The 18,120-nt window shown below is 40.4% G+C and overlaps 3 protein-coding genes across 19 annotated transcripts in view; all 3 read right to left on the reverse strand.

Annotated features, from left to right (window-relative positions):
- thrap3b (thyroid hormone receptor associated protein 3b) overlaps window positions 1-12,173 on the reverse strand; it is a 40,776-nt gene extending 28,603 nt beyond the window's left edge. For 6 of the 8 annotated variants that reach the window (XR_002950193.2, XR_002950191.2, XR_002950192.2 and 3 more), the window contains exon 1: window positions 4,065-4,354. The gene's annotated coding sequence lies outside the window, so the exon portion shown is untranslated. The other 2 variants (XM_024395473.2, XM_024395472.2) reach the window with 2 other exon arrangements.
- Window positions 12,174-15,164: 2,991 nt separating this feature from the next.
- On the reverse strand, window positions 15,165-16,814 carry LOC121841465. 2 transcript variants are annotated; one of them, XM_042309909.1, is made up of 2 exons: window positions 16,220-16,814; window positions 15,165-16,081 (listed from the first exon to the last, which is right to left on the reverse strand). In XM_042309909.1, exons 1-2 carry the CDS (start codon window positions 16,812-16,814, stop codon window positions 15,771-15,773), a joined length of 906 nt encoding a protein of 301 aa, XP_042165843.1. In that variant the 3' UTR covers window positions 15,165-15,770. The 2 variants fall into 2 exon arrangements, with proteins under 2 accessions (XP_042165843.1, XP_042165842.1); XM_042309908.1 differs by having other exon boundaries at window positions 15,165-16,132.
- A 142-nt stretch (window positions 16,815-16,956) lies between these two features.
- Window positions 16,957-18,120, reverse strand: part of map7d1b (MAP7 domain containing 1b) — a 54,002-nt gene continuing 52,838 nt past the window's right edge. For 7 of the 9 annotated variants that reach the window (XM_042309906.1, XM_024395465.2, XM_024395462.2 and 4 more), the window contains one exon: window positions 16,957-17,557. In XM_042309906.1, the coding sequence (XP_042165840.1) occupies window positions 17,547-17,557 (11 nt within the window). In that variant the 3' untranslated portion in view covers window positions 16,957-17,546. The remainder of the gene's footprint in view (window positions 17,558-18,120) is intronic. The other 2 variants (XM_024395467.2, XM_024395463.2) reach the window with 1 other exon arrangement.

Genomic DNA, 18,120 nt, shown 5'->3' on the forward strand with positions numbered 1-18,120 from the left:
TGCAGAAAAACAGCCCCAAAGCATGACGTTTCCACCCCCATGATTCACAGTAGGTATGGTGATCTTTGGATGCAACTCAGCATTTTTCCCCAAAAAAAGTTATATTTTGGTTTCATCTGACCATATGACATTCTCCCAATCTTCTTCTGGATCATCCAAATGCTCTCTAACAAACTTCAGACGGGACTGGACATGTACTGGCTTAAGCAGGGGGACACGTCTGGCACTGCAGGATTTGAGTCCCTGGCAGCGTAGTGTGTTACTGATGGTAGGCTTTGTTACTTTGGTCCCAGCTCTCTGCAGGTCATTCAGTAGGTCCCCCCGTGTGGTTCTGGGATTTTTGCTCACCGTTCTTGTGATCATTTTGACCCCACGGGGTGAGATCTTGCGTGGAGCCCCAAATCGAGGGAGATTATCAGTGGTCTTGTATGTCTTCCATTTCCTAATAATTGCTCCCACAGTTGATTTCTTCAAACCAAGCTGCTTACCTATTGCAGATTCAGTCTTCCCAGCCTGGTGCAGGTATACAATTTTCTTTCTGGTGTCCTTTGACAGCTCTTTGGTCTTGGCCATAGTGGAGTTTGGAGTGTGACTGTTTGAGGTTGTGGACAGGTGTCTTTTATACTGATAACAAGTTCAAACAAGTGCCATTAATACAGGTATCGAGTGGAGGACAGAGAAGCCTCTTAAAGAAGAAGTTACAGGTCTGTGAGAGCCAGCGATCTTGCTTGTTTGTAGGTGACCAAATACTTATTTTCCACCATAATTTGCTAATAAATTCATTGAAAATCCTACAATGTTATTTTCTGGGGTTTTTTCTCTCATTTTGTCTGTCATAGTTGAAGTGTACCTATGATGAAATTTACAATCCTCATCTTTTTAAGTGGGAGAACTTGCACAATTGGTGGCTGACTAAATACTTTTTTGCCCCACTGTATATTCTACCACGCCCATAAATCTGCTCCTTTTATTCCTTGTCCCCAAAGCTCTAGGCGACCAGTTTTGATAGCCTTTAGCCGCACCCTCATCCTACTCCTCCTCTGTTCCTCGGGTGATGTGGAGGTAATCCCAGGCCCTGCATGTCCCCAGGCACCCTCATTTGTTGACTTCTGTGATCGAAAAAGCCTTGGTTTCATGCATGTCAACATCAGAAGCCTCCTCCCTAAATTTGTTTTACTCACTGCTTTAGCACACTCTGCCACACCTGATGTCCTTGCCATGTCTGAATCCTGGCTTAGGAAGGCCACCAAAAATTCTGAGATTTCCATACCCAACTAGAACACTTTCCATCAAGATAGAACTGCCAAAGGGGGAGGAGTTGCAATCTACTGCAGAGATATGACAGAACTTTGCAGGCTACTTTCCAGGTCTATGCCCAAAGACTTAGAACTTCTCATTTTAAAAATTAATCTCTCCAGAAAGTCTCACTGTTGCATCGCTATATAGCCCACCCAATTTACCTACCTCATCCCCATACAGTTTTTATTTTATTTACTTTTCTGCTCTTTTGCACACCAGTATCTCTACCTGCACATGTTCATCTGATTATGTATCACTCCAATGTTAATCTGCTAAATTGTCATTATTCACTCCTATGGCCTATTTATTGCCTACCTCCTCATGCCTTTTGCACACAATGTATATAGATTATTTTTGTTCTACTATGTTATTGACTTGTTTACTCCATGTGTAACTGTGTTGTTGTCTGTTCACACTGCTATGCTTTATCTTGGCCAGGTCGCAGTTGCAAATGAGAACTTGTTCTTAACTAGCCTACCTGGTTAAATAAAGGTGAAATAAATAAATAAAAATGCTGTGTATGTGACAAAACAAGCTAGTGTAGAGAATCATTGTACCATCTAAACAACTGTGATGGTGTACAAAACAGAAAGTAAAAAACTAAACTTAACTGGAAGCATTGAAATGGAGCACAGAACAGATCTACCCCTTCTTAGACTTGCTTTCAATGAGAATTACATATCTATAATCCCATTTCTATCCGCCAAAAAAAAGTTACATGTTGAAGCTTTAAATTATAACATAGGGCTTAGGCTGTGTAGGCTATGGTTGAACATATTCGGTAAATAATGATATTAAGAGTTGTAAGCCTCGGTTTCTTGTTACTGAGTATTGAATGCAGAGTCGGTCCTCACTAGTCACCACAGAATCATAATTATGACTAATCCCAACCTAACTCGTCACTGGAAATAACACTATCATATTTCATAACGCTTTTAAAACAATGAAATGCACTCCAGATCGCCAAAGCAGCCAAAATATGGTTTGGGCATAATTGTCTAGAACACATCCATCCGTTTATATCGTCATGAAAAATGAAATATTTCACTTAAAATGTGCTTTATCTAAAGTGTCCAAAATGATTCAACTCTTTTTCTCCTTCAAGTACCATGTCGCAATGCGCCCTGTGTCTGTGAAACAGATATTAATTAAATGAATGAAGAAACGCCCCATCCAACTAACTGTCGACCCATCATATTCGCGTCGTCATGCTAAATCACACGGTTGCTAAACTAATCGTCACGCAATCCCTTCTCAAATTTAGAGTAAGAGTAGAGAAAGTTGCCTATTTTCCTCAAAAGTACGTAATGTCATGATTCCAAAGCTATATGATATTACAGCGAACAAGTTAATTATCTCACACCTTGGAAATGGTTTGCAACGTTGTACTTGTTTCTCGAAATTCATGCTAATGTTTGGTTTTTGAGCTAGGGCTCAATTGACTCCCATTCACTCCTTGAAGGAGAGCTCATTGTCACAGAATGCACCGCGCGGCCCATGGACGATTTATGGGCAATGTTCACAATGGGCGTTAATACGATTCTAATGGAGTACCCCATCTCCTCAAAATAATCTCTGTGGGATAGCAACGTTACTCGGCTCTCGCTCTGGGTAGAGACGCCGTTTATAGCTCAGTGGCAGAAACGAACTGGAAGTTGAACTCAGTGAGTAAGACTTCTAAATTGATAGTGCTGTTTGTTTAGGCGATTGTACAGCTAGCTAGTTACTTCACATGCTTATATTGACTCTGCTACTATTGTGTGTAGCTATGTTTTCTAGCTACCTAGCCCAGCGAGAGAGAACTGCATTGTGGGATTTGTAGTAGATTTGAGCTGCAACAGATTTGGGATTTAACGACAAAATGAAACATTTGTCCAAATTATTTTTACGTTAGTGTTACTTACCACTCAATTTGTGTTTTGGGATGGATTATCCCTTCAGTAATTTTTGATATAGCAATTTTCACTGGCTAGTGACAACCGCGGAGTAGTCTAATCTAGAGCAATCTCATTTAAATATTGACATTGATTGGGAGCATTCTAGTCCCTGAAATGTTGCCAGATTGACATGTGATCGGTCTGCTTTTGGTCAATCAAAAGACATAAGCTTATATTTCAAGGATGTATTGCTACTCACATGATTAATGCTGGTGGAGTATTATTTAAAATTCTGGCTACAATACTGTAGGCTATTGTTGAATTCACATGAGGCTACATTATACAACCCCCCAAAAAACAGATGACAGCAACTGTTTGCCCGACGTTAGTTAGGTCATTAACAGTTGGTGAATACATCTGTTTTTGCACTCATTTAGCGGTTTAATTATCCTAATGCGCTTGGCAAACATAGCTATGTTTAGAGGCAAACAGCTGCTCTAACTAGTAGTGGAGTAATGGACATAACAACAGTCAGTGTACACATACATTGTGGCTAGTTAGTTAGCTCAAGTCAAGGCTAATAATGAACAAGATTAACTATATAAAATCAGGTAGCTAGCTATAATTGCGTTTTCTAACTACCTAACTAGTCAATTTTTACAGTAAACTGGGTTACACTTTAGTTGGTTAACTAGCTAACTACACTATTTTAGTATTCAAGTGACTAGTTACCTGGCTGGAGAGCAGAGGGTAAGTAGCCGACTAAACTGGAGTTGAGTTTAATCGGCTAGGGGGTGGGTAGCTAACGTTGGCTAGCTAACTAGCTTCACTGGCAGACGTCAACAGGTAAAATAACTGGTTTATAAAACAACATGCCCTTTCACTTACCTCAGACTGGTTTCACACGGCTAAGTTAGCTTGTTTGTTAATACAGATAAAATGTTAACAGTTAGCTAAATTGTGTTGCTAGCCAAACCAGACCAATACGCTCCTGCTGCTTTCCGACAAAGCAACTGAATAACGTTAACTCTACCCCTGACAAGGAGGACGCAGTTGCACGGTCGGTATTTAACTACCCGAAGTCATATATGTAATTTTCTGCTAAATACATACATATTTCTGATATCGTAGCTAATGTATCGTACGCTAGCTACCAAATGTATTGAGCCATTTGGTCCCCTCACCAGTGAGTCGTAAGGTACAGTACGCAGCAGCAGTAGGCTAGTGAGGCAGAGATCGGTATATAATGACGAGATGCTCATATCTCCGCCCCAACAATGGAGTCGTTGTCCCAAAGGCAGGAAGGCAGGTGATTAGCTTCAAAATAAGCCCATATGAACAAATTATGCTTATTTTAGACATTTTGGCGAGAGTGAAACATCTTGCTATGCCTCTTCCTCTTTGACTGAGGTCAAATTTCCTTCCTAGATTTCCCTGTCAAATCTTTAATTAAGGCTGGCCCCCCATCTCATTTGATTATTATTTGGATTATTCAAATCATGCTGCCAATCAGTCATCCAGTAGCTACTGTAGGCTACTACTGTAAAATATTACCTGAACCTGCAATGTATTGTGCTTTCCTGATGAGATGGATTTTCTTGGGCTCGAAATAGACTACAGGATGCACCGTTTTCTCTACCAGTATTGACCTCAATGAACATGCGCTCAACCCCCTTTTGCTTCATCATACTCTAAAATGTTCCGTACATTTTACAAGCAGTTGGCTACCTGTCCAAACTATCTGTCCCTAATGAAAAGGAAAGTGCGACTTAATTGAAATAGGGCTATCTTCTGTAAACCACCTCTACGTTGTCACAACACAACTGATTGGCTCAAACAAATTAAGAAGGAAAGAAATTCCACAAATGAACTTTTAAAGGCACATCTGTTCAAATGCATTCCAGGTGACTACCTCATGAAGCTGGATGATAATACAAAGAGTGTGCGATGCTATAGGGTGGCTACTATATACAATATATTTAGATTTGTTTAACACTTTGTGGTTATTACATGATTCTGTATGTGTTATTTCATAGTTTTGATAGTCTTTACTATTCTACAATACAGAAAATGGTAAAAATAAAGAAACTGTTGAATGAGTGAGGTGTCCACACTTTTGACTGGTACTGTACCTGAGAGATATAAAGATTTGTATTATTATTATTTTACATGCATTTAACCCATTATTTTTGGTACTAAACAGTTTCCATGTATTTATTTTTATTTAACCATGTAGGCAGCTAACCCACTGTTCCTAGGCCGTCATTGAAAATAAGAATTTGTTCTTTAACTGACTTGCCTAGTTAAATAAAGGTTTAAAAAATATATATTTAAAAAAGCGACAAAAACAACAGTTACAAACAAACGTACAGTCAATAACACAGTGTGTGCAAATGTAGAAGAGTAGGGAGGTAAGGCAATAAATAGGCCATAAAGGAGAAATAATTCAAATTTAGCGATTAACACTGGAGTGATAGATGTGCAAATAATGATGTGCAAGTAGAGATACTGGGGTGCAAGAGGGTAAGTAATAATATGGGGATGAGGTAGTTGGGTGTGCTATTTACAGATTGGCTGTGTACAGGTACAGTGATCGGTAAGCTGCTCTGACAGCTGATGCTTAAAGTTAGAGAGGGAGATATAAGACTATAAGAGATACTTCAATTCATTAAAAAAAAACAGGTACTGGGGGGCCTTCAGAAGAGTCTTGTGAGGCCTGTGGGCGTCCTAGAGCAAAACAACCGACATGTACCTGTTTAAGAGTCTCAGAAGTTGGCAGATCGGCTGTACCGACATCATACAAGTCCCAAGACGTTTGTGGGGGTCATAGAGCCAACCGGAGACTGAAATATTAGTGAGAGTCTCACCTTTTCATAGAGGGGTCATAATAGTTTGTAGGCCAACCCGTTCGGACGATAAAGACACGGGAAGACCGATTGTTGGGATATCTCATGGTCTGACAAATACCGCTCTAGCTGTCACCTTTCACGGCAAGATGCGGGAGTGCGACATCGGCGGAAATGGTGGTGAAATGTTTTGCTGAATTCGCACGGCTCAACCGAATGTAAATTTTCAAAAATAGACATTGAACTGACGTCTGAGCCCAGTAGGTGCCCCTCAATGAGGCCAACAGGAAGCTTGATCTGATTTGTGTCTAGTTCATAACTGTAAATAACTTGCACAAAGCAACACTCTATTTTAGTTAGGGTGTCATAGTACCCCTCAACCCAATTTGTGTGTGAGGAGGAGATGAAGGCCATCTGTTTGGGGGCCTATGTTGATGTTGTAATTGAATAGTAAAAGCATTTTTTTTAACGTTTTTTTTTTTAGGCAGAGCACCCAGTGCCATTTTTAATAGGGGAGGACTGGCTCGTGGTAATGGCTGGAGTAGAATGCTATCAAATGCATCAGACACATGGTTTCCATGTGTTTAATGCCATTCCATTCGCTCTGTTCCGGCCATTATTATGAGCTGTCCTCCCCTCAGCAGCCTCCTGTGGTGTCAGCTATGATATGATACCTTGAGTTTGAAAAAATCTCTTGGTTATTGAGCTACAGTAAGTGAAGTGGATCAACACTTGGATGATGATGATAACATAATTACATTATTGGTCCATGATCTGTACTAAACATACTGTAAATGCATAATTTATTTATGCAATTCTCTTCATGGTGATGTATCCTGAAATATGTACACAAAGGTAGAAACATTTCATATCTTCCATTGCATGTTTGGGTCATATTCTACACACTGGCTATCGTTCTAACAAGCTCCTCCCCCAAACAAGACCAAATTTGTTTGGTCTAGACCTGACCAAATCTGTTCCAGTCATATGTTTGGACATGTCAGTATAGTACAGTAGACTACTGTCCAGTAAAGTAGAGCATATTACATTATACTGTACTCTACTTGTGTGCTCTATGGTACTGTACTATACTCTACTGTGCTGTACTGTATTTTACTGCTCTGTACTGTGCTCTACTGCAACTAGTTTGTGACTACTATGATTTCCCATTGTGACCAATTCAATTGCAGCTATTCTGTTACAGATTTTTCGGGTCACTCTGTATAGCGATTTGATAACAGAGTGACGTGTTTTAAATACTTAGTAATTCATAAACAAAATTGTTAGCAGTAAAAACACTAACTAATTAGTAGGTCTACCTTTTACTTCTGTGAACTTTCAGAATTTTCCCTCATGAGGGAGAGAAATGTGAAAATATCTTAAAGATATGGGGGTTATGGTAACAGAATGACAAGACCCTAGACAATATTTCTTAAACTTATAGAAGGCAAATAATTTCTGCAAAACTAAATATAAATGTTGATATTAGTTGGCAAGGGCCTTAACTTCAATGTAATTGTGTTTTAATATATTTCAAATACATTTTAAGACTTTGTAGTAGATGTTTTTAAGACCTCTTTTGCATCTGCGTGACAAGAAATCAAAGCCTTCGCTTATTCTTAAATGTTAAGATGGAAAACATTTTTGTAAACGTATCTATGCCTTCATTTCCCCAAAATATAGACTCTTCGCTTTCATTTGACACAATTTCATATGCACCTATAAACTTCCCATGTTGGTGCTCATGGGTCCTTTTTTACATAGAAATGACCATAGAATACTCTATCCCATGAATGGGTTTACATGGCTGTGTGTGTGAGATTAGTCATCTGTAGTGGACTGTATTAGCCATTAGTAAATGTGTAACAGATTTTGGTAATACTTTATTTGGATAGTCCCTAGTAGATGTTCAATAACCGTCAACAACATTTCAACTAACTATCCTTTACCCTAGCCCTACCCTAAACTTAACCCTTAGCCTAACCTTAACCTTAACCCTCACCCCACCCCTTATTCTAAACCTACCCGCAGCAAGTATTTGCTCATCAACAGACAGTTTGTTGATAGTATGACCATCTGTACATCCTCTATATGGGACTATCCAAATAAAGTGTGACTCATATTTTTATAATCATTGTCCATTCACAGAGAGAGCGCATTGTGGGAATCTGGAGTCATTTCACTGTTGGACATGTTATTCCCCCCTGAAGTGTTTAAAATAAAAATCTTTGTATTCAATGGAATACACTGCCAATCTTTATCCAAAGCCAAGGCCTAGCCAGCCAATTCAGTAAAACCCCAGATGTGTTATGGAAGAAAACAGCACTTTTCCATTCAGAAGAAGGCAGATAAAGGGATTATTTTTGCACTCAGGAGGAAATCCCCAATAAAATCCAAACGAATAAGAATCATATTAATCCAGCAAGAATTACTGCATGAACATCAATAATGCAATTGTATTTTTGTGCTCTTGTAAAAATGAGCTGATTTGTGTAGTAATGCGCCTCTGTCGTTCCCTTTTTGTTCTGTGCCATGTGTAGACCCCAGCAGCAGTTCTGTATTTCCATTACCTTCCATTTAACAGGGCAGAAAGATAGTAGCATGCAGCTTGTTGGCAGATGATGCCTTTGTTTTGATGGTCTCATAAACCAGCATCTTTGCTCCCTGCTGAGAAGTCACGTCGTGTTGACTATATCACTGCTACCATGCAGTTGGGGTTTGAACAGTGCCTGGCTGCAGGCTCCTGAAAGAGAACCTGATGAGATCAGGTGTGTTTGATCTACAGCATAAATTGAACACACGTCATTACTCTGGAAACTTAAATAGTGAGATATGTCATGCCCTGAGAGACTTGAGCAAGGAAAAATGCGCTCGGCTTCAACTCCGTGCAGCGACAGTGACTCCCTTTCTATTCACTGTGTTCTTATCATGCTGCGTTGACATGTCCCATACTTGATAGTCTTTAAATAGGCCAACTGTGCACCACATACATACAGGGTATCATCATAATGGTTGTGGAAAGGAAACAAACCCGGCTGTTCTCTAAAACCATCTCAAGGACAGAGGAACTGCCTATCCAGATAGTTTCTAAAACTATCTCTCTCCTACTGCATATATAATATACTGTATAACATATAACTAAACACTACCAGCTCCAAGATGCATCCTTTATCATTTTTCCAAGCAAGTCTCACATCTGTGGTAGTAAATTCACCCCCTTTTGACCTTGGAGGCTGCAGAGATAGTGACAAACACTTTTTTTCTCTCACTCTCCCTTCCTTCCAGGTGCTTTTGGAATGCAGGTGTCCCTAGACCTGGTGGTGCCTAGATTCAATTTAGCCCATGCCCAATGTCCTGTCGACACATTGTGTAATGCCACATGCCTCCTAGACCTGTCAATCACTATTATAGACTGTTTATGGTCTCACTTTGGCTTTACATTCCATGAGGGAAGGGACTAAACAGGCAAAAGGTGGGTGACAATGAACATTGTTGCCTCAAAGGTTTTGACCCTGTAAAGGTAACACTAACCTATAAGATGAAGATATGGCAAGGATTGTTGTAAACCTTAGGACATGTCTGCCGTATCATCCCTTTGACAACTCATTTACTAGCTCCTGGAGTTTCATATATCTAACGTCTTGTTATTCTGAGCGTTTTTATGACTCTAGACCTACAACCAGTCAACTAAAGCCTTGGCCTATGTGAAAAAATCTTGGTGCTCTGCTTTACATGCACAATCCTTCAGGAAATGTGCTCCTTTATGTTCATGAAATTGTTGCACACCATGTAACTGCAAGCATAAACTAAATGGGGAAAGGTTTTATGCCAGTACTTGAGTCATCTAGTCATAGGCTTTCCAGGTTACGGGATTAGTACACTTGATGTCTTCATCCCACAAAAAAGGCTAAACCAATAGCACATGTCAACACTAGGCCCATAGGACAATGAAGTAAGTCAACTCAAAAAGAAGGAAAACAAACAACCAATGTTGCATAATTTGGTGAGATGGGTAGTCTGTCCACGACAGGGCTCTAAACCAACAGAACAAACACAAGGTCATGCTGCAATTCATTTGAGTTTTTATCAAATGTGTTTTGTGGTTTTCATCTGTGTGATTCCCAGTTTACTGCATTCCCATTGTAGTAATGCCAGTTCAAATCTGGAGTGTGTTGTAGTGAGTGACTGGCTGGCTACCATAAACTCAACCAAACACTGAGGTGGAAGACAACGTCTTTTGTCAGTACCTGTTTCTATTTAAAGCTTTGATCATTGCACTTCACTTTCACAGGAGACTGGAGGTACATATTCTGTGGGAATAAGATGGCTGCTGCTACAGTGGTGATGCAAACGATTTTGTGCTGTGACCTATTTCCTGCTTCTGGCTGAGAGCTGTCCACAGTAGGATGCGTACCAAATGGCACTCTATTCTCTATATATAGTGCACTACTCTTTTTTTTTTACCAGGGCCCATAGGACTATGTAGGGAATAGGGTGCCATTTGGGACTCAACCTATGTGGCTCTAGTTGTGCAGAAACACACCGTCAAGTTTGAGGGTAATTCTGCTGAGTATGCAATGTGATGCTATGTCCCTTTTACTTGGGCTTCATTGCACAGAGTGGCGTGTAAGGCCTCCACAAGGTCTCTCCATCTCTTCCTGTCCCCCTTAGCTTTAACTGGGGTTAACTGTGCACCATGTCAACAGCTTCAAACCCCTCAACAGCTTAATAAAAATGCCTCAACAGCTTCAAATGCCTCAACAGCTTCAAACCCTTCCTGTTATTATTTTGTTGGTCGACATAATTGCCTCTCCTCTGTGTTGGTCACTTAACTCTGTTTACAAGAGGTTTATTTTTTTTTACATAGGGTCATGACTGATTATATAGATATACAGTCGGGTATTATATTCAAAACAATGATATTGTTCTAAGTAGTAAAACAATTATCGGCACCCCTGTTTTCAATACTCCGGCACCCTCTCCTTGCATCTTTCTTTCGACGCCAAACCCACCACTGGTGTGCGTGATCAAAGGGCTCGATTTGTGTGTCCTCTGATCATAGCACCGGTTCCAATCCAAGTGCCAATGCTGTTTTAGCAAACTCAGGCCATTTACAATTGTTGGATGACATGAAAATACAGTTCTTTGGCCATGCACACCCAGTGGTGGGATTGGCCTCGAAAGAAATATGCATATGCAGAAAAGTACATCATACCTACTGTAAAATAAGGTGGTGGATCTTTGATGTTATGGGGTTGTTATGTTTCCACTGGTCTTGAATCCCTTGTTAAGGTCAACTGCATCAAACTCGACCAGGTACCAGGACATTTTAGCCAAAAACCTGGTTGCCTCTGCTAGGAGGCTGAAACTTGGCCGCAAGTGGATTTTCTACCAAGACAATAACCCCGAGCACACATCAAAATCCACAAAGAAATGGTTAATTGACCACAACATCAACATTTTGCAAATGTCTTCTCAGTCTCCAGACTTGAACCTCAATAAATGTGTGTTTTGCATTCTGTATATAGACCATTTCTAAGATCCTCCCAATGTGTTCTGCAATCTCATAAAACATCTTTGAAAAAAGTGCAGGAGTATTGAAAACAGGAGTGCCAATTATTGACTTTCTTATTTTAGATTTGTTTTTTATTTCTTACACAAAGCAATTGTATTAGTATAAAATATAATTTTCACCATAAAATAGCATTGTATTACTTTATACAGTCTTTTTTTGGTTGAATCAACGTTGTTTCCACGTCATTTCAATGAAATTACCTTGAACAAATGTGGAATAAACGTTGAATTGACGTCTATGCCCAGTGGGGTCATTGTATGTCCATTTAACTCATTATAATGGCTGATCTACTAAACAATTAGTTTCAGACCTGCATACCTACCATCACACAAGATCTGTCTAAAAACAAGGGCTAGGTAAACATGTAAAAGTAAGAAATCCAAACATAAAAAGAGAACTCACCTCAAGTCTGGCAGCGTGAAAAAGAGAAAGTAAAAAATAAGAGCAGGAAGCCCAAAGAACCACGGGGGAGGAATACAAACTTATCTTATCTGGCGCTTGATTAAAACGTCAACGGTAAACAATCTGTATACTGCACACGTTGTTAGTTTTATTTAGTGCAGCATTGTCTGTAGTTATGTGGGATTATGTGTTTGCATATGGTATGTCTTCAGCCTCTAGGAAACCATGTGTTCAGCAGGGGGAGTTGACTTTAAAAACAATTAAATGGTAGATTTTATGAGGACCGAGACAGAGGCAAGGGTCAAAAGTTCAATGTTATTCATGTCTAAAGGATGGCCTCCCTAGATGCTAGTTCATTTCAGTAGACTCAGTGTTGTTTAGTCTGTGGGAAAGGACAACACAGTGTTGTGGAAAATGTGTCCTGTAGTGTTTTGGTAAAGTTAAGCAGAAGACTTGCCTCGCCCTTTCCAGATGACGGACATTTTAAAATGCAACATGCCGTCCATACCACTGTGGCCAATGTGGGACCAGAGAGGAAAGGGCCCTGACACACAGGTTTCAAATAGCTGTCCGTCATTTTTCAAAATGGTAGAAAGACTAACACATCAGTCACTAGAGATACTGCAGCATACATGGTCGAAACATTTGCATAATTGTAGAAGATTCAAACTATCCATTGTCAAAGGTGTGATACCACATCACAATGTACAGACGGTTATGCAAATAGTCCACCCTAGCTAGCTCTCCAGTAACCAAAGGGAAATGGTTCTGTGTATTATCATATAGAGCAGTAGGCAGCTCTTGATCTAGCTACAATACCATAGAGATCCTATTAAATTACAAATGTGCTAAATTACTAGTATTCCTAATTCTATGATGCCTACACCTATAGACATCAACCTAGCTTTTTCCCAGAACACGTGACATGAGCAGCTGGGACCCTGGTGACATCACCTGGTTCCAGTGAGAACACCCAAGGAGAACATAGAAAAATAAGTGAAGGGAAGGCTCTTCGTCTACCTCAATGCACTGTACAAGGGAAACAATGGGAATAAACCTTTTAATATACAGTATGTATTGCTGTCTTCAGCTGGAGTGCCTTTGTTTTATTGTCAAATAAGTCACATCAATTTATTGTAGTCCTGAGTTACTGCACTGAGGACTACAAGTGTTCCTAAAGACACAGAAAAAGCTTTTCTCTCCAACAGAGAGTAAACCAATACAGAGGGCATACTTTCAGTGCCAGAAAGCCGTTACGGCTGCTGTTTCAGTAGGCCCAGTTTATTTAGCTGGATATTCAATATGTTAGCCAGGGCATGAAATAAGCACCATGACCATAGCCTAGGGGAATTTGTTGTAATAAAGGGTTCTATTAAAAGTTAGTGGGCTGCCCAGGGATGCTGAAAAGAGTGACCACAAGGCATATTATGTTTGATTGCAAAGGGATAGTGAACACACACCTGTTGTCGTGTCTGCTTTCATTACAAGGGTCAATCATCATGGGGTTGCAACCCAGAGCAACAGCTAAACAAATACAGCCTGTCCTGCACAGATAGCAGGTGTCTGACTCTTAGTGCAGCAATCTTTTTGTCCTTTATATCGACCGTCTAATGTCCAATGAATCAAGTCAAATTTGCTATCACAGTTCATTGACCTTTTTTTAAGTAAAAATTTTACCCACAGTAAACACCTGAGATGTATAACACAACTTGAACACAACGAATGCCCACCAAAGATCAATAGTTTTAGCCATAGCAACCAAAACCCTAAAAGATTCACTGTATAATATGTTAGAATGAGGATTAGACATCTATAACAGCAACCAGCAGGGTTGTTAGGTAGGTGACTTTCTAAATGTAATCTGTTAGTTACTACCTGTCAAATTGTAATCGGTAGTGTAACTTTTGGATTACCTTAACTCAGTAACGTAATCTGATTACTTTCAGTTACTTTTGGATCACTTCCCCTTTTAGAGTCATTCGAGGAAGATGAAACGGATCCATCATACATGGTGTCACAGTGGTCTCTGACTTGTGGTTAGAGTCGCTCTGGTGAACAAATTCCAAATTGCGCTTTTCAATGTTGAATTGAATGTAATTGTGAAAAAAGAAAGGTGTCAATGTATTTTTTCGCAAACGTCCTTTTCTGAATTTAAGTGATCCAAGAAGTAATAATCAAGTGGTTTTTTTTAATACATGTATTCAGTTACTCTCCAACCAATCAACACCACAATAAACTATCTGTAATGTCATGAATCAAATCAATTCTCTTCAGTTGCCACTTTGGGAACCTTCAGCGTTTCAAATGGAGGCAGAGGCGGCTCAATCCATCATAATGGATCCTGTCCCACATTCCCAATGAATCAAGTCCTTGCCTGTGTCCCAAATAGCACCCTATTCCCTACATAGGGCTCTGGTCAAAAGTAGTGCACTATGAGCTGTGGTCAAAAGACACAGACCCTCTTGGCATAGACCATGACTGAAGCCCATATGTCATTGGACTGTCAACACTCTCCTATAAATAGATGGATAGATAAGAGTGAAGCTCCTTTCTTCGGTGATTTCATCAGCTGCAGATGATCCATCACGTGGATCAGACCTGGTCTGGAAACACTGGTGGTGCCTGAATGATGATGAGAGATGAGTCATGTTTTGGTATTTTTGAGGGAATAATAACAGCAAAAATCTTAGTTGCGTTTTGTTTTTGGATGCTGTAAAATCACTGTATTGTGCACAAGGCATTTGGGAAACACGTGACATTTTCACTATCCTTCGGACCTTTTTGATGATTTAATCCGATCCTAATGATATTTCCTCTACTCACTGGAGTATCTGTGATAAAGATAAATACGGATGCCAATTATAAAAGACCAGCTGGAGAAATCTGAACAGTTGTTGAACGATCCTCTTGGATCCGCATCATGTTTGTAAACAAGTGCTGCCACCTTCTGGCATAATGAGCTTATGCCTGTGCCTCAAATGGCAGCCCATTCCCTATATAGTGCACTCCTTCAAAAGTAGTGCACTATAAAGGGAATAGGGTGCCATATGGGATGAAGATAATGACTTATCCGATCAAACTAATAACCAACAAACCTACTCACAATTACCATTGTCCACTGAAGCAGTGGTGTTTTTCTCTCTTGAGAAAATAATACGTCATTATTGTCTGTAATGGAGGTTTGAACCTGACTCAATGATTTGCATCACCAGCTGCTACTCTGGGTAAACAGGCTGGCAATCCTACCCCAGTGATTTCTAGTGAAGTGTGTTGTGATCAGAGAGAGCAGCTGTAATGCTGCACTTAACAGATCTATCCATCTCTCTCTCCTTCCATCCCTCCATTTTTCACTCTTGGTCCCTTGATCTGACAAAATCCATCTCTCTCTCTGCCAGATCAAGGGACAGAGTCTCTTAACCTCCCTCCTCTCGTTCACCACTTTAACATTTGGAGAGTTTGGGACTATCTGCATTTTTGTCAATGTAGCTATTGATGTAGCCTTGTTCTGTTCAATGTTCTCTACCTATATAGTACTCTAAATACCAAAATGCATGTTGTTAAGTTCAAAAGAATACTAGATAAAAAATGCTGACACCATTCAAACCAACAATGGTTCAAAATTTGAAAGAAAATTATCTCAGGAATCATCTTTTTGCAGATAGAGCCTTTATAGAACCAGCAGTGAAATTGAACAGCGGACAGATACTGTACTGTGTCCTGATAGAACCAGAAGCGACATGGAATAGCAGACAGATAATGTACTGTGTCCTGCTAGAACCAGCAGCGACATGGAATAGCAGACAGATACTGTACTGTGTCCTGATAGAACCAGCAGCGACATGGAACAGCAGACAGATACTGTACTGTGTCCTGATAGAACCAGCAGCGACATGGAACAGCAGACAGATACTGTACTGTCCTGATGGAACCAGCAGCGACATGGAACAGCAGACAGATACTGTACTGTGTCCTGATAGAACCAGCAGCGACATGGAACAGCAGACAGATACTGTACTGTGTCCTGATAGAACCAGCAGCGACATGGAACAGCAGACAGATACTGTACTGTGTCCTGATAGAACCAGCAGCGACATGGAACAGCAGACAGATACTGTACTGTGTCCTGATAGAACCTGACATGGAACCAGACAGATACTGTAATGTGTCCATGGAACCAGCATGGAACAGCAGACAGATACTGTACTGTGTCCTGATAGAACCAGCAGCGACATGGAACAGCAGACAGATACTGTACCGTGTACTGATAGAACCAGAAGCGACATGGAACAGCAGACAGATACTGTACTGTGTCCTGATAGAACCAGCAGCGACATGGAACAGCAGACAGATACTGTACTGTGTACTGATAGAACCAGCAGCGACATGGAACAGCAGACAGATACTGTACTGTGTCCTGATAGAACCAGCAGCGACATGGAACAGCAGACAGATACTGTACTGTGTCCTGATAGAACCAGCAGCGACATGGAACAGCAGACAGATACTGTACTGTGTCCTGATAGAACCAGCAGCGACATGGAACAGCAGACAGATACTGTACTGTGTCCTGATAGAACCAGCAGCGACATGGAACAGCAGACAGATACTGTACCGTGTACTGATAGAACCAGCAGCGACATGGAACAGCAGACAGATACTGTACTGTGTCCTGATTCTCCTCTCTGTATTCATGTGATTCAAATGCGACATGGAAAAACACTGAAGAAACCAACCGTAACAGATTATGTTTAACAACCGCTGATCAAACTCCTGGCAAATGTAAGACTCTGTGACAATGTTCGACTCCCGTCCCATACATTCATGTTTGTTTCACTTATCAGACATTGAGCCAACAGAAATGTACTACTTAGTCTGTATCATACCATCTTAAACAATAGACGAGAGTGACACACACAGACGCACAGACGGACAGAAAGAGAAAGAAAGACAGGCACTCTCCATTTCATGAAGCTTTATCCCACAGCTCCCCCATGGCAGGAGGCCTAGGCAGCCAGGCTCATATACATGTACACACTGCTCTGCTCCCTCTCCTAGTTCAATAACTCAATTATACAAGACAAAAAGAACCAACACACACTTTGTTCAACTTAAGATAACAATAGCAATAGAATAACAACGATGATGATGATAATAATAATAATAATAATAATAATAATTACAACCATAGTCAAATATTGTATATTTCCAGGTCTTATAATTCTCAAAAATTCCTAATATTACACTGTCAGTCATTTTAAGGTGCACCATAACCTCTGCATGTGACATTTTCAATAAAACTTAACACATGTTGCACTATAACACACCGTGAAGAAGACAGACATCGTTTTTTGCTTTTTTTGTTCATTTTTCAACAAGTATTTCTTCGCAGAGTTTTCTTCCTCCTTATCGACCTCTGCGGCATTAGGTATATGTTTTTAGTGATTTAAAAGCAGTCCATAGTTGTTTTTTTTGTTTGGCACACTTTTTATTTCTAAGCTGCTGTGTCGTGTGGCACAAACTGATTGGATCGACCGGTGGCCTGGTGTCTCAGAGGACTTCTGGAGGGAGATGAAAGTGAGAGAGAGAGGAGGGGGGAGAGCGAGAGAGAGAGCAAATCATTCATTTGTGCTTCAATTGGGAATTTGAGCTATATTCTACAGTACATAATGGCCTACTGTGTATGAGGACAGAATATAAGATGTAATTGGTCCTATTGCTTTGCTTGGTTTAGGCTGTCTTCCAGACCAGCTGTGGGTTCTTGGCATGATGAATGGGGACTCGCTTCCCAACCCAAGGGGCCTGCCCAAACAGGACTGGGACCCTGTCCCACATAGGGCATGTTGCCTAAGCTCCCTGAGGCTGAGACCCCGGCTTGGGGATAGTGGTAGAGGTTTGGAGCCCCCTCTCTGCATACTGTAGTAATAGTTCTAGTCTAATTATGCTATAATTAGCCTGCCTTTCAGGCTGCCTTTAAGTTCTAGTTAATTACAGCATAATTAGACCTGCCTTTCAGGCTGCCTTTAAGTTCTAACTAATTACAGGATAATTAGACCTGCATTGTAGTCATTTAAGCAGACACTCTTATCCAGAGCGACTTAGTGCATTCAACTTAAGATAGCTA

Source organism: Oncorhynchus tshawytscha, linkage group LG31 (assembly GCF_018296145.1).
Source record: "Oncorhynchus tshawytscha isolate Ot180627B linkage group LG31, Otsh_v2.0, whole genome shotgun sequence".
Classification (NCBI taxonomy): Eukaryota; Metazoa; Chordata; class Actinopteri; order Salmoniformes; family Salmonidae; genus Oncorhynchus; species Oncorhynchus tshawytscha.